Source organism: Centroberyx gerrardi, chromosome 9 (genome assembly GCF_048128805.1).
Source record: "Centroberyx gerrardi isolate f3 chromosome 9, fCenGer3.hap1.cur.20231027, whole genome shotgun sequence".
Classification (NCBI taxonomy): domain Eukaryota; kingdom Metazoa; phylum Chordata; class Actinopteri; order Beryciformes; family Berycidae; genus Centroberyx; species Centroberyx gerrardi.
Window position 1 is genome coordinate 8073734 of NC_136005.1, and position 17569 is coordinate 8091302.

Genomic DNA, 17569 nt, shown 5'->3' on the forward strand with positions numbered 1-17569 from the left:
TAACTTTAATTAGTAAGAATTCAATATGAGGACAAAACAACACAATAACCCAATGCACTGCACTGTGAAGCAACACCTTACAAAAACTAAACACAACTGTACATTCTTATTTTACACAAAGTAACAGGTTCAGTCAGCTGAGTTGGCTACATGACATGTTTGTATCAAAGTTATTCTGTAACAAAAGTTAACATGAGTGACATTAAGGGCGGCAAAATTTTGAAAATCCAAAACACAGTATTGATTACAACAAAACTGAAGAGTTCTGTTTTCAAAATCTCTATATATTCATTTTGGGGGGGAAATTACCTGAGGTTCACACTCAGAATCTCTATAGAATATAGAGAATCCAGTATTATCATTATTAATTTTTGAGATGCAATTTACCTACAACCCTTTAAAAAGTACAAAAAATAGTTTAAATTATTATTTTTTTACCATGATTTTCTAGTAGGTATTCATATTTTCAGGTGGTGAATATTTTCTTTAGGAACAAAACTCTTCAGCTGATAAGACAGAAAGGAGCTTCAGATTGACTCCTGAACATGTATTCTGCTATTCAGAATACCTGACTCACAAATGAAGCTGCACATCAGAGAAAAACTAATATATTCTATGTTTGATTAAAACAGCATGACCTTAGCTTTGCCATCTTTCTCAGCATTTTTTTCCACATTCTTCCTGACATGTTAAAGTGCTGCAAATAAATTATACAGGAAAAAACAAGTATCACAATTCATATTGAAATCATATCACAAATTGTGTTTGCCATCATCACTCCAGAGTCATGACAATGAAACTACAACAGTAAAAATTAAAATTGTGAGAACGTCATGACTTTTATTCTACAACAGTTCAACACCTTACTGGTCACATCTTCTATTCAAATTACAATGCAAGGTGACACTTAAAGTAGCTCCTAATTGTGTCGACACATTTATTCACAATATCGATACCAACACAGATCACAGGAGACATATTAACCGCACAACACAACTCCTGAACTCTTTTCATACAGTTATGTACATATTTTAGGTTAAACCAACATGGCTGTCTAGTTGCTAACTGGCACTGGAACGCCTCTGAATTCGATGGCTCTGAGCAGCGGATCTGTGTGATCGTCTCTCTTCGCTTCAAGCCACCATGTTGTCATCTCCCCTTTGCCCTGTTGAGTCAAGAAAAAAGAGAGAAGGGGGTGAAGCATGTGCTCCTCTCTGAATTTTAAATGAGGGCCAAAGCAGCTGAGGCCAGCCCTAATTAAGACATAAGAGTCTTTCAGGCTTGAAGCCCCGTCCCTTGAGTCGAAGTACCCCCCTCCTCCCTCATAACCACCCTAGCACCACCCAAAACGAGGTCTTAGGTTACAACGTGAATACAAAGGCACAGGGCTAGACAGAGTGAATATCGGACACACCCAGCCTGTATTCCCTTGAAAACTCTTGAGTGAGGATTGAATTTCCTGAGATCTTTTCAAATCTCAGCTTCGCTTCATAAATCCTGTGCCTTTATGAGTCAGTTTCAAAAGGGATCAGTGGCTTTCATGTCACAGCTTTGAAACTAACGGACTTTTAAATGTTCCCTTCCCACCACAAGAGTATTTATCGATAACTAGAGGTAATAGAAAAATTAGCATATACAGCAAAGCTACTCAGTCTAATTGGGTTTGATTCAAGAGATTTTGCAGATATATATCAACTCTGTGCAGTGAGATGTGCATTCACCCACAATAAAAGGTTCAATTTCTATGGCAACCACCATGACCTCGTCCAGGAATGTCCTGCACATAGCTCTCTCTCCAGTGTTTAGTGTTAGGGAGCGTGGTTTTCCCGTGAGAATATAGATTAAAACAGACGGAAGCTTAATTTCCATTTGCTCCGTTGATAGTTGTGGGTGTGATTTTTCCCCCCAGCAAACACGGCCCTCCAAATGCCACAGCTACACACACTTGTAATCTTACCTTCACATTAAGTGAGCCTCTGCAAGTCAGAATGTATCCTCCCAGTGTGTGAAGCAGATCAGCTGTGGCTTCGCTCACCTGGATCTTCAGAGCTACAGACACAAGAATAAGAAAGCAAACACAGTATGTGACTTAAATGCAATATGGAACAATGCAAATCGACCAGTAGGCCTCTTATATGTAGCGTACATATAGAAGCCTTTAGATGACACTTTTATCCATAGTGATTTAGTTTTAGTGCAAACACGATGTACAACATGTACAGCACACATTTGGCAATATTAATTCCTCTATTTTTAATACTTTTAAAAATTTACTTTATTTGTATGGCACTTTGCAAAACAGAGCAACAAAGTGCTGTACAGACAATCAAACGCTAATAAATAAAGGCCAACATGATAAAATAATAAAAATGCCAGAGCTGAATTAAAAACAAAAATTGCAAAGCAAATGATATAAAAGCCTCTCTGTAAAAATATGTTTTATGAAGTGATTTAGAAGACGACACTGAATTTGCCAGCCAGCTCTTGAGGCTTGGAGAAGCATCTGGCCACGGCAAACGCCTGATGATCGATCTTTATCTTGGATATCTTTTGGCCGGACCTTTGTTTTTCACTGTTGAGCCTACAATTTGCCTTTCCCTCCAGAGTGACACTGTCTGTCTCCATTGTCCCCCTTGCTGGATGCAGAGGATTAGGTGCTTAGTGAACTGAATGTCTGTCCTCCATGATGTAACTCCACAGCAGGGCGCCGGTGAGCAAATACAGAGAAAATCCTGCTTGGCACAATGGCAGCAGCCACCGGACGCACAGGCCAAAGGCTAATTCTGTCCTCCGCTCACAGCCGTTTATAACATGAACTGATCTGTAGGCAGAATGTAAAACCACAGCAGGACCGCATGAACGCTGAATATGGAAGTGATGCAGCATAGTCTTATAGTTAGCTCATCAAAATTAAAAGAGCCACATGACCCTGACATTCTACTGAGACCTACAAACCTCTATTCCCTCTATTCCATTATCTATTTTAAGATGTTACTGTGTCAAGGGCACTGTATCTAATCGTTAATTTTTTTTAAATTTATTTAACCTTTATTTTTATTGGGGGAAAGGGGAGGGGATATAATAAAAAACATAAAAAGCCATACAAACATTCAACATTAAGGGACATAACAGACAGACAACATTAAACAACAAACAGAGAGAGAGAGAGAGAGAGAGAGAGAGGGTGGCAAGCAGAATGCAACACAGTACAAAATGCTAATAAAACAACACAAAACATACCAGAATAGACACAGGTAGGAGAATAAAAGCATCATTACCTTCACTTGTTGACTCCATGCGTGACGCTGTGTTGACAGTGTCTCCAAACAGGCAGTAGCGTGGCATTTTGGTGCCGACAACACCGGCCACAACAGGTCCTGTACACATAAACAACAGGAACTGTGAGCAACACGTTCGGCTGCAAATATATCTGAAATAATCAAGATAAAGTAAACACTAGAGTATTTACTTGAGGTTATTTAAAGGGGAATACCTCTCATTTTAGGAGTTCATACATACTCCTACAGTATGAGGCAGTCTAATCAATAGTTTTGAACATAAACAATTCAGAGACCAGAGAGCTAAGACTGTAACATCATCAAGATGTTGAATCCGGAAAATGGACAATGAATTGGGAAAGATGGGTGAGATAAATGGGGACAAAGGGGACATAATGTTGGCTGCAGCAGTGATAATACCACTACAAGATGAGCCTTATTTGGAAATAATAAATCAAGCATCCCACTAGTCCTTAAAATCAATATCCCACTCATTATCTGTCAGTATCTGTATGACATCATGGTTTAAAGTGTTGAGTTCTCTGGTTTCTGGCTGCAGGCGCCTTCTGCCAAAATTATATTGAACCGAAGTAATCTGATAGCTTTCCTTTACATTTGTGTATCTTAAAATACGTTTGCTCATTATTTGATAAACACAAGCTATATACTGTATTATGTCACAGCATCTTCACCCCTGGTAGCAAGATTCCTGATATTGAATGTCCATTTATTTTGCGACTGTTCCTACATTTAAGTATTCTGGTCAGATATTGAACAGTTTATCAAAAGGAAAATCTATAATAGCTTTTCACTTTCCAACAAACTGATAACCTGGCGTTGTAAATCCACTGTCAGGTCTCACCCCTCTGATGCTGCTTTATTTTAAAGTTACCTTCTCATTCTCTTAGCTAACTTCTTTAGGCTACTCACAAATGTAAGATAGCCTCTGAAAAGCCAGTTTTATGCTTCTACTCATATATATGCACCGGTATATACTCTCTAACCATAAAGCTATTAAACCTTTAGCCTTTTTTTAAACTTGGAATGAGTCATCTGAAAGCACTTTGTTTTCTTAACCCATAGCAAAATATTGCACAACACATTGCCTGTATGTTATTGTAAATTTGTTTATAATGTACCTGTACCACCAATTGAATAACAGGTTTCTGTCTATAGGGTTGTTCATTGATTGGATTGCCTTAGATAACAGGATTACATGTTTGAATCTGCTCTAAATTGTCTGGATTGAGTAACTGGATTGTGTGAAACTGGATTACTGAGACGTGACTGATGTGACGGGATGAAAGGTTCACCCAGCTGCAGATGAGCGGCCTGCAGCACCTGAGTGGATGCCGGCGCGTATCCTCAGCTGCGTGGTGGGCTTGTGCGGGATCTTAAAGGCGTGGCAGACGCTGACGAGGTCCAGGGCCATGCTGGCTATCTCCCCGGCGTGATTGATGCCGTTTTCATTCGGGACCCCAGAGACCACCATATCTGGAAGGTCAGCCGTTAGTCCACGCCAGGAGAAATGGAGGCAACAGACAGTACAGACAGAGGGAGAGATAAGTGGATAATAAAATGGCAAAACACACATTTGGAGGTAGACTACAGAGAATAAATCTGTTATTATTGCTGCCTTTTAGTTTCTGATATCCATTGCAGTTGTGTCTTTTTCTATCATCTTGTTTTTTTCTTCTTGTTTGTTTATTTTGGATGTTTCAAACTTGGCTTTTTTCTTTTATCACTTAAATGTACTTTTTCCATCCGTACTTACAAGCATCCCCTATCGTTTCGACTTTGTAGACATCGTAATTGTCGATGATGTCATCGAAGGTGGTGTAGAGCTGGTTGAGGAAGTCCACTACCTGGTGGGGAGTGCTGGCACCAGACAGCTGAGTGAAGCCAACGATGTCACTGCCAGCGGGGAGTAATATAGTGTCAGTCATTTCTATTTTATTTGTTTTTATCTGACCTTTATTTAACCAGTTGGATCTGTTCTCAGAGAGGCTTTGCAAAGGAAGCAGCATCAAAGAGAAACATAAAAGTTGCAGGCAAATAACATTTTCATAACAACTTCATAATTTTCATAAGAACATGCACAGAGGTAAAAAGATGGAGCATTTGCAAGTGAAACTCTAGAAACTACAATTAGACAAAATGTCTGTTTGATAAAGAAAAAAAAAAATCGAACTTTAGACAACTATCATGTGGTATTACACAACACTTTGATGAAGACATACCTGAAGTAGACTGTAGCATTGGAGTAACTCTGAGCCTCCGCTGTTCGGCCTTGACGGAGATCATCAGCCACTGGCTTTGGTAACATACCTGGACATGGATTTCATGACTGAAATGATTTGTGCTATATTTAAATGATGAGAGAAACTGTTGTATCTTTTGTCTTTTGAGTAGCAAGTAGGCATGATGTAGGTGCAACTCTTACACCGCTAGATGGCAGTGAAGAGTTTTTGTGTCCTCTAACTCTCATACTTACTTAAGGCTTAAATCTTTTACATGTTACACTGGAATAACTGATAACTAGACAGTCACAGCACTTCTTTCTGCAACTGTAATCATTCTGTATGCCGTAATATGAAATGTACATAGATACTAAATGAATATGTGCAGTGATTTTTATAGATTCCTGTTTATCAGATGTCTTGTCTTGCATCTCCTTTCCTGCTTGGACCAAATGTGTCTGTGTTGTCTCTGCAGAGTCAAATTCCTATTAGTTGTACTTGGTCAATAATGTGATTCTGATTGGGATCCATCATTTAGACCCACTCTCATCACTCCTCCTGGTTTTCCTGACTTACTGTATAACAACCGATCCGTCTTCTGTTTCTCTTGAAGCAGGTCCTGTGTTCTCTCAGCAACTATGGCCTCCAGGTGCTTACTGTACTTTTCCATCTACAGTAAGATGACAAGAAACGGTGTTCACGTCTGCATCTGACAAGAACGCAACCTCAAATCAAAGTCAAATAATAGTGGCAAATAATTCTTAGAGTAGATAGAGTCAGGGAACTCAAAATACTTGTTAAACTACTGTTCACACCACACAAGTAGGCCAAAATAAACCATTAAAGGTATTTACATATACCTTTTCTTGCCCCAGGTTTTACAGGAACAGTTCTTTTTCCAATTATTGTGAGATTGATTAATATCTCATGTCAGCTGAATCTTGTTTTTCATAGTATACTCTGGAGATTTTTTATGTACAATGTAGATTTTGATCCATATGATTTCGCAAAAAGAGATTTGGTGTGTTTCTTGTACAATACTAGACAGATTTTGTACATATATTATGTAGCTTTAGATCCATATAATTCCACATTATTTCAGTGGGTTCTTACCAGGTTCATCATCATGTCCACTGGACTGACTTTGTGTGGGTTCATCTTGTCGAGCATCTTCTTCACCTGCTCAAACGTGGGCCTCATGGTGACGTTGTGGGACCAGCACTTCTTAATGAGCTGATGTTCCAGAGGAGAGAGCATGGTCTTACTGTCCGACTCACATGTTTGTATCATGCCTACGATATATAAATCTATGGTTGTGTGACTAACTTTTCTACTTTTATTTGGAGTTATTCTCTGTTGGACAGCTCCCAATCGGTGCTGGTGGGTGTTGTTTTCAATTCAACAAGAGTTTAACAAATACCAACATCACAGTTTACTCTATACAGTTAATTTCCAACAGCTGTTCATCTGACAGACCTCACAGTAGTCTCCTCGGCTGGGACAGTCAGTATCTGCCTTCCCTGCTTTCAGCTCAGGCAGAGGGGGGCGCCACATTATATCCATCTTCATTCCCTCGGCCTGGTCCTGTCAGGGAGGATTGCCAGTTACAAAGCAAACATCAAAGGGAATCCAAAGGTTGTAATCTATGGAGCGGGCTCGTCATACTCACTGAAATGAGGTCAGAGCGGGTTGCAATCTCAACTAGGATCATGGAGTAACTGGGGAGAGGAAGGCAAAGTAGAGATTCATTACATTTTCCAGTGCTTTCTAGTGCTGGAGATTCAGTTTGCATGAAAATAGATTGAAAACTCTTCATATTTGTGAATAAAACACATTCATGGGTGTAGGAATGGGGCATGCATAGGCTAAGTTGCGGAAACCGCTTGGCTGGGGGCGACATGAGCGAAAGAATGAATGAGAAAGCCTGAACACCATATCTCCACTGCCACTTTTTCAATTAAACAATATTTCAACTCTATAATGCTGTTCATGTGGTCCAAATATCAGGATCCAAAACATAAAATGAGCTGCTTATTCCACTCAAACACACCTGTAGATGTCTGCAGCTGGTGTGATGTTGGAGCTGCTTCCCAGCAGCACCTCTGGAGCGCAGTATATTCGGTTTATATCCCCGCAGTGGAAACCGTTACTGACGGCCTCAAAGTCCTCCTTCCTGTAGGCGGTGAGCCCGTAGTCTGGAGCCAAACACACAGGCAGGTAACAGAGCAGTGATTCACAATATTGTTGTTGCACTTTGCCTCAATGTTGACATTATTGCTACTGTAGGATGTGGCAACAACTCCTGTCTTTTCTCAATGTCTTTGTCAGCTGCTGTGTATGTTGAGTATTGTCTTGCATGGTTATTTGTCATGTATGTGTCATTTGCTGAAAATTGAATTGAATTGAATTGAATTTTCCCTTATAAAGATAGGGACAATTAAGATTTGACTTGACTTACCCAAGACCTTGACTTACCCAAGACTGGCCGTTACCCCACAAATTACAAAGAGACAAGGATCTATGACTAATCACAGACATGAATATGTGATTGCACAATGTCTGCGTGCGCTGTATGATGACTGTATTTTGTTACCTGAGATTTTGCAGACCCAGCGGTCATCGATGACACAGTTCCTGGAGTGAAGTCTCCCATGAAACATCTTGTGCTGGTGCAGGTAGGCCATCCCACGGGCGACGTCAGTGGCAAAGGACAGCCTGGGGGCAGGGATGAGCCAAAATCACAGTCAGACTTCAGCGACACGTTGTGCCCTTTATCACACTTAGCTCCTAACTGCGTGACCCCCTGGAGCAAGATACTTAAAGGAAAAACACTGTTACACTGTTAGATATCATCAATTTGTGATGTTCAGTACATGTGATTAAGTGGTGTACCGTACTGTTTTTCCCTCAACCTGCTTTGTCTACTTCTACTCCAGTTTGTAATTTCCTACATAAACAAGTGTGAACTTGTTGCTTTCAATCAAAGCTGGGCGTATGAGCATGTAAATATAGCTAGCTGGCGACTACTTGGTGAACACTGGGGCGTGTCTATGATCGTGGCCACGCCCGTTACACAAAAACGTAATAAGTCTGCATTCTGGTGTATTGAGGCTGCTGTTGGTGGGGAAATTGGTTTCTTTGCCTCTTCTATGTGGATTTCTCCCTGAATGATTGTTGAACCTTGGTGCAAAATTGAGAGTCTAGAAAGAAGCTCTTGCTTTTTGATTCTGAGTGACTGACACCAAACCCTGATGTTTACCAATGATGTTTTAAACTGCAAATGTCTATGTTTGGCCAGTCATCCACAGGAATAAGAAAAATACACATACCAAACAACAAAATGGGCCCAGCAACTCAAGACACATCATAGCTGTTTTTTAACAGCGTTTAAGTGTTTTAGGGGGGATTGTTCCTTTAACCTCTCAGCTGCTCTAATTGAGCTACTCAGTGGCCTGAACTGACCGTTTGGTTCTACTGTTTGGCTTCCAGCTGTGAATATGTGTAACTGTATGAATGAGAGAAGCACGGCATTGCTGAAATGGGTAAATAAAGGCCAAACTAATAATAATAACAGGCCTAGTACTACTTCTACTACTAATAAAAACATAATAATATTAACAATAATAATAGTACTCTGGCTAAGAATATCAGCTAAATGCCTCAAATGTAAATGTAAAAAATGCAGTTGTGTGACTGGTTGTCTCACCTGAACCCCCAGTTGATGGGGATTTCCTCGTTCAGCAGGACGTCCGACAGGCTTCCTTTGGGGCAATACTCTGTGATGATGCTGACGTACGGGACCTCGATGGAGCCGCCAATGAACTTGGATAGATTGGGGTGATCCAGTTCCCTATAGTCAATATGAAACATTAGACAAATGAGCTCATATATACTGCAGGGGTCTTTATTTCATTTTGGAAGACAGACGTGCAACACTGTCTTTCATTTTTTTATTCTTTGTATTTCCGAAATAGTTTTATACAAACTGAAGTGACAAATTTAAATTCTGCTTAAATTTACTATAAACTGCAAGCAATAATCATTAAAGTCAGTCCAAGTCAATTCAAATTCAAGTCACTTCACCTCTTGGTAGACTATAAAAACCAGGCAGTGTACACAGATCTAAAAACTTCATCAGGTGCTTAATAAGAAAGGTGGGAGAATGCAAAAGGAAGGGCATTAGAAGCTGCTGTGTTTGAAATGTTAGCTTCCACCACAGGAAAGATAAGTGTTTCCTTGTGGATTATTCTGGTTTGAGACTGGAGCGTTACAGTGTTCATGTGGTGTCGCTCTCCTCACCTCACTTCTTTCACCTCCTTCCGGATGGTTTTAGAGAGGGCGAAATTTTTCTTCTGGATGTTTTTCACTGCCACCGTTCTCCCATCACTAGAAGATAATAAATAAATCATCCAGTGAAGACTTAATCTCTAAAACACTATACATCCATTTGGAAAAAAAAATTGTTTGCTAAATTCATCATCAAATATTCCTAAAGTACAGAGGATCCAGTCTGTAAAAAGGTTATCATTTTGTCAACCACAGACTAAAATGACCTACTATCCTTTTTAAAGGACCATAATTTGATTTAATTTTGTGCTATAATTTTGAGTATATCTCACTTTTTATGTTATGTAACGGACTGAAATTGTGATCTGGGGCCTCTCAGATTCTCATGAATTCATTAGAGAAACTATTATGTCAAATTTTGTCCTTACCAACAAATCCAAATCCACTTTGGGATTTAAGAAAAATGTATCTTGATGCTAAATAATCAGTGGGTTACATTGTTTTTCTCCAATTTTCTGTGCTACATGAAAACCTAAAACTAATTTCTATGAATATTCAAGGTATGAAGGCCATTCATACACATTTTTAGCAGATCCCTTCATAATATCATACAATAGAAACAAGGATGAATTTAAAGAATATTTTTTTAGAAGTGAGACCCATGTTGTGAATCTTTACACTGCTATTGATTGTCTGTTACTGATTCACAAGCTGTCTATATAAACAAATATGTCTCACTAGTAGGATGAATGACGTCAAAAACATTTTTAGAAACGAGTCCCTGAACATGTCATCTTTATACCCCTTTTAATTGCGTGTTATTTATTCATGAGCTTCCTCTAAACGAATGATGAAGCGTCTCACTAGATGCCTGGCTGGATGAAGCCCTGTTTGAAGGAGGTGTTGACCACAGTGCAAACCGTCACATTGGTGGTGCGGCTCAGGCTGGAGCTGCTCTTCACCGGCTGCAGGCTGGTGGTGCTACAGAAGCCCATGTAGCACACTTTACCTGCGGAGCACAGACGGTTTGAGTTTATTATATGAGCTTATACCACCGATGGGGTTAATTTACTCCCAATTCAAAAGCAAAATGGAAAAAGTGCGTTTATTAGAGAGCACAGAGAGGGTAAAACAGCAAGGCTTTTAATCAATAATTGTCCATACATTTGTGATTCAGATGAAATCTATTGGTACGGTTTTATTCTCTCTGTGCCTCCAAAATAAAGGCATTTTATATATATGTACAACTCACAGTCGTACCTGGACCTTGATTTCTGTACTTTCATATACTAGAAGTACAATTTTTTGAATTTTGTTCATCAATACACAGTAGTTTTCTTCCAACTCACAAGCACCTGTAGAGTTTGATACGCTGACCCACTCCTAGTGTAATTGTTTCATTTGAATTTACTTAATTACACTCAAATAAAATAAATTGAAACTGGAATAATAATGATAGACCCTTTCTTGTCAATAATTTTACTCTAAGAATGTTTTTAATAGCCATTTCTTGGATTGAATGAGGTGAAATTAAAGCGACCCAACCCTGAAGTATACTGAATACTTAAGTCAAAGTCTTGAGGTTTCAGATGATTGGCTGGCAGATTTTTCTATGGAAAAAATGGCTGTAAACAGTCCGTATTTATTGGCAGGTTCCATGTCCATTTTACCAAACATGATGTTCTTGTAGTTGATGATCCAGCTTTCATCCCAAAACATCTTCTGTTTCTGGTACTGAAGCCACTGCAGGGAAGAAAAACATCAGTGTCAAACATCTGAAAGCACAGGTTGATGCCATTTATTTATGTGTGTATGTACAGTATGTGTGTGTGTGTGTGTGTGTGTGTGTGTTGTGGAGACTCACCACCATGGTTAAGATGAAGCCGCTGCAGAAGAGGGCGACCGGCAGCCCGATGGCCACCTTGATAGTGATGGACATTGGGCAGATGCCACAGTCTGCAGGACAGTTGAGACAGTTCTCCTCCAGCTCGCACACATCATCCCCACACACTGAGACACATTCACACATTTTACAGTTTATACTTCCATCCATTGAATTCAACTATAACATACATATTAGAGGTTCAGCATGTTTTAAGGACATTTAAGGACATTTAAGGATGCAAAAACCATCGTGCCCCGCAGCCTGGGTACCAGTTACAGCAGACACTTGCTAGTTGTTTAGCCTTACTTACCAGCACGTTTGAGAACACACACACACACACACACACACACACACACACACACACACACACACACACACACACACACACACACAGTCTTACTTAAGTCACTTTTGGGGTATTTACATAGACTTACATTCATTTCCTCGAGACTTACCCTAACCCTAACCATAACCACTACTTGCCTAAACCTAACCCTTACCCTAACCCTAACCTTAACCACTGACCCAAAAATCAGCTTTTTACCAATTGGGGACACGGCTTTTGTCCCCAATTGCACAAGCCGTCCCCAATCAACTGGTCTTAAGTCTGGTGTGTGTCCCTGAAAGTGACTTAAGTCATACCCACACACACACACACACACACACACACACACACACACACACACACACACACACACACAATTTAAGTTCCTCTAACTCAGTTGAAAGCATAGCAATTGTTTTGAAATGATACAAGTCTGAAAGTCTGAAAAGTCTGCTTTATATAATTCTGTGTTGCTAAAGACACACAGAAACACCAGTTTTGTACAAATGTGGATTACACATGTACAAATTCCTAAGTTTTCTTCTGCATAACAGCAGATGGATACTTTACGAGTGTTAGAGGACTGACCTTGGGCACTGACAACAAGCACCTTGGACTCCAGCGCTGCGTGCATCTGGCCGATTTTGATATGGGCGATGACCGAGGTGACTCCCACATGGACCAGCACCACCTGAAGGAAACGACAGAACGATAGAACCAAAGCTAAAAATAAACTAAAATGTCCTTGTACCAAGTTGTGTCCATTTGTACTGAGAAACTGTAAGTTGTAAATAAGTCTCTGCACCCATTTCACCAAGACAAACTCCTGTTATTTACATATGTTGTATTACTGTATTAGGGGATTAAAGAGATTCTGACTCGAAACAAGACTGGACAGATTTGTGAGTCAAGCCATGAAAGTAACTGACTCATTCATGATAAACCTTATAAATAAAGCGAAACAGACTCTAATCTACCCCATTTTTTCACTCAGTAACTCCTTTGAAGCATCAGGCTGTTGCTACAGAAAACCAGTTCTGCAAATTATTTATTCCCACTGCTAATATCACTCCAAAAGACACAGAACAAACAAACCTGCAGTGATTCATGACACTATTGTATTATGCATGCATTACTTTGATTATGTTTCTATTATTTTAAGATGAAGCTGCTGCCATGGAGAGCAACAGGCGCTCTGGCCGTCCCATGGAAACAAGCAGAGCTGTAACTTGTTGATTGTTTGTTTCTTTATGTCTGATATATAAGAATATAAGATGATTTTCTGTCAGATTTGAACCAACACACAATAAAGTGTTAATTAACTTTTTTTTGTCCTAACTTTTTGAGCTATTATACAGTGAGTAGACCAGAAAATGTATTGACTGTACTGAATTTTGTATTGCTTTCTTATTCATTAATTGTCCATAGTTTAGATATATTGTGGCTAGATGAGCCGTAAAAACAAGCAATACTTAATGTTTTGTCTTTAGTTTATCATTAACCAGACAAATGATTACATCCTGCTGCTATATTCTATCTTGACATGAACGTGTAACAGACTACAGTTCTACAAAGGATTTGTCATTTTCATCACATCCACGTAAACATCTGCCAGTTGATGGACACTTTTACCCAAAGTGCCATTCATTACCATCAGTACAGTAGAAATCAAAGACCCTGGCAGTGTTAGTGAACCACACAGCAGCCTGTCTGGAGATTTCTGTTACTTTTTAACAAGCTAATAACAACATGTGTTGCATCAAATATGTGCTATAGTATTAACACATGTTTTGTTGAAAAGGGCCTCAAACATGTGTTGCCTCAAACTAGACACATGTTGAAAATGAGCCGTTCTTTTGAAGAGGGGATGTTTGGGTTGGCTCACCTTTGAAGTCCAGTATTTCTGGGTCATCTTGCCTGCTTTGGAAACAGTGTGAGTCACTATCTTGCCGTCGTCAGGGATCCACGGGCCGCATATTCCACCTTGTCTCTGTGAAGACAGCATTACTATCTGAAGGGTTTCATTCCAAAATGTGACCTCTGCTGCGTTTTTTCAGTGACAATTATTTGGAGTTGACAAGTGATGATTTATGAATTAGCTCTGATGGGTGTGGACTTATAGAAACACTTGCATAGTGTTCATTTTAATGTTTTCGGAGATAAATTACACTAATGATTTTGCTGTCTGTAGTGTTTGAAAAATGTGAATTTGACTTACAACATTATAGCAAATGTCACTTTATAATAATAAAACAGTATAATATAATAATAGTATAATATTTCTATAAATTTGAAGTATTTTATAGTGACTTTCAGGTAATTTTTTCCCAAAGTGGATAGATAGTGTTTTGGAAATCTTGGAATCTTCATTCATTCACAAATTCATGAATTTTGAAGTCTTCATTCATTTACCAAAGTTGCCGTTTCCACCAAGTTTTCAAGTCATAGTGCCAAGGGAAAACTTCTGAGAAAATGAACCTCAAACATGACAATAATTTAGACTCTGTCCTGCTACATTTGCATGGAAAGACCAAACTGAGGCCAAATTTGGTAAAATGGTTATAGTCTGCATCCGCTCTTGAGGGAAATGATGGAGATGTTTGAAAAGACATGCAAGTTTCACTGAGGGAGAGAGTTGAAAAACAAACAAGAAAACAACAGATCATGTCCAGTACTGTGGTTGGTACTGACCATGAGGGCGAGCGGACAGGAGTGGATGTTGGCATGGTAAACACAGCAGTTCATTTCATTGGCGTTGTTCCAGTTCGCCGGACACTTGTGGTCATGACAGAACCTTTTGGCCTCTGACGCGTCACTGGAGGGAAGATGGGTGGGGACAGAAATGGACAAATGAATTACTAGAACATCCAATGATGCTATTTGGCAGAGGTGGGGACTCGAGCCACATGATGTCAACTCGAGTCACAATTTGAATTACTTGACTTGACTTTATGCATAAAGAGAATACTTGAGACTTGACTTGTGTTCTGGTGACTTGGGACTTTACTTTGATGACTTGAAAAGGTTTCTAAAGTCTTGACTTGAGATCTTGTGTTTGTGTAAATGACTCAGATTGAAAGTGATTTGATTTGTTCCACCAGACGACTGAATTTAAATTCTGTTTTCTGAATTTGTATGGAATGATTGAATTTATTGAAGTTGAAACTGATTATAGAAATCAAACTCATGATGCTCTTACCAAGTTTATATCCTATTAAAACCATATTGCATTGAAAAGTCCTAGATATTTAGCTTATTTAGGATATTAAATTGATACTGGACTCTTGATTTGTTCTGACTTGACTTGGTGTTCTATATTTAGACTTGAGACTTGACATTAATAAAAATGGACTTGACTTGGACTCGACTTGGTAATCTACATTTAGACTTGGGACTTGACTTGAGACTTGTACCTCAAGACTTGCGACGGACTTGGGACTCGAGCAAAGTGGACTTGGTCACACCTCTGCTATTTGCTATGAAATCTCACACAAAATCTTAAAGATCAGCTTGTCCTGTGCTTAACTTAACTAAAATGAAAACTAGTTTCAGTCTATCATAAATTAATGCGATAACCATCTGCAGTGACACAATAGAAGCTCTCATAGACTGTGATCGACAACTGGTAAAAGCTTGTTCCTGAACATAGTTCTTCCTAGTGTTGTGGTGGTGATCCAGTGTGCCAATACATACTTCTGTGTGTGTGTGTGTGTGTGTGTGTGTGTGTGTGTGTATGTGTATGTGGTTTGATCTTGATCTTTTTTCTTCCATGTCTCGGAGTATAACTGGTGATAAATTGTGTCATTGTCTTGTCAAGCCCTTGGACATTTATTTATTTTCGCTTTTCCCAGCTTCCTCCTTCCAAATAATAATCCATAAATCAAATGTGTGTGTGTGTGTGTGTGTGTGTGTAGGCATGGCAGAGGGTCAGGATTCCAGACGTGTGCTAATACAACACACTCACCTGAACTGGAAGATCTTGTTCCTGACTGCGTACTCGTAGAAGGAATCTGAAGCTGTCACGGTGTAGGTGACATTGAACTCCTCCCCGTCGGTTACTTTCTCCGGCGGACGCTGCACCCAGGCCATCTCCAGACCTGCAGGAACACACACACACACACACACACACACACACAATGCATCTGAAACACGCTTGCAAAACAGACACGTAAATGCATGCACACAAAGGGGTGTGTACACATAAAAAACACTAAAGCATGACTCATCCCGCAGGCACATGCAGGCATAAAGGGATGTCATGTGCTGTATTTGCAAAGACAGACAGGCATGCACGCACTTTCGGTTGCAGGTTCAATTCCCGCAGCAGCCGGCGTGTGTGTCCAACGTCAGCGGCACATTCTGCCGAAGTGTCCTTGAGCAAGACACCGAGCCCCAAACTGCTAACTCATTGTGACTCACCCTGGAAAAGTGCCTAAAAAGCTGTCTCCTTCCTCTTTATCCAGAACAATAAATCCATCCACCTCTACGGAAAATCATCAAATAACCACTGAAAACAATCAGCTCACTAATAAAACAAACCAGTGGAACAATCCAACAAATAAAGACCCAGACAGACAGACAGACAGGTGTAAAAAAGACTCACCTCCACAGCTGATCATGTTGTAATCATTTGGACTGTTGATCGGCCAGCAGTCGTACTCGGTGTTGTCCAGGTCATGCCAGCAGTTCACTCCCTGCAGGCGAGACAGCAAGCTATTTTATGTAAAGGGATTTAATTGCTCTAATCCATTAAGTGTTTTTTTTTTTGTATACACACATACATTTGAAAATGCACCCAAGTGCAATGTGTGTATAGTGGTTTATCAGTGGCTGTACGAGTATGTAAATTAAATGTAAATGTAAATGCTCAAGCTTGTGAGCCCAAATCACAACAACACCAGTGACCAATAAAAACCAAACAGCAACCAGTGTCATCATCGCTACCAAAAGCAAGACAGTGAATCAATGATTTGATAACATAATTGCCTCCGAATCATAAATCTATCTTTGAATCAGGAAAGAAAACGGATCTTTGAATATCTTACAGTCTCTGCAATCAGCCCCACAAATCCTGTGGCAAGTAACCAAGCACACTGAAACAACACAAGCCATGCCTGCAGCAGCAAGTGTTTCTGACAAGACAACAAAAGCAAAGGGGGGTTCCTCGGCAATACAGGACAAAGTGAATATTACAGGCAGTTTCTACACTTGTTTTTATTCCTTTCTCTGTGCAATATTCTCCTATGAAAGTGCCCTACCTCCAGTCCAGCTCATGGTGCGCTGCAGTTACAGGTTCACCTTAAACACCCGTGGCTCTCTGTCCACTTTGGTTTTTACCTCCATTACTGCCGTAGCTGTAAATCCTCCCAGTGCCATCAACTTACCAGCAGGAAACACAGAGAGAGGGATGCCGCTGTCCACAGAGCCATGAGGACCGCTGCTGTGGCTGGAGGAGTCCTGGACCGACTGACCGTGTGACTGACTGAATGACCAAATGTGTGTGTGTGTGCATGTGTGTCTGTGTGTGTGTGTGTGTGCGTGTGTCTATGTGTGT

The 17569-nt window shown here is 40.0% G+C and overlaps 1 protein-coding gene across 1 annotated transcript; it reads right to left on the reverse strand.

Moving 5' to 3' along the window:
- Nucleotides 1–18: 18 nt before the first annotated feature.
- LOC139929104 (atrial natriuretic peptide receptor 2) lies at nt 19–17289 on the reverse strand. Its single transcript, XM_078285641.1, has 24 exons — nt 17274–17289; nt 17061–17086; nt 16619–16709; nt 15980–16112; nt 14707–14830; nt 13901–14005; nt 12604–12706; nt 11670–11815; nt 11476–11548; nt 10670–10814; nt 9818–9904; nt 9225–9368; nt 8112–8233; nt 7569–7713; nt 7188–7236; nt 6995–7096; nt 6632–6751; nt 6095–6188; nt 5519–5606; nt 5053–5192; nt 4620–4772; nt 3279–3377; nt 1958–2049; nt 19–1165 (listed from the first exon to the last, which is right to left on the reverse strand). The coding sequence occupies exons 1-24, from the start codon at nt 17287–17289 to the stop codon at nt 1055–1057; spliced, it is 2508 nt and encodes an 835-aa protein (XP_078141767.1). The 3' UTR covers nt 19–1054.
- Between the last annotated feature and the right edge of the window lie 280 nt (nt 17290–17569).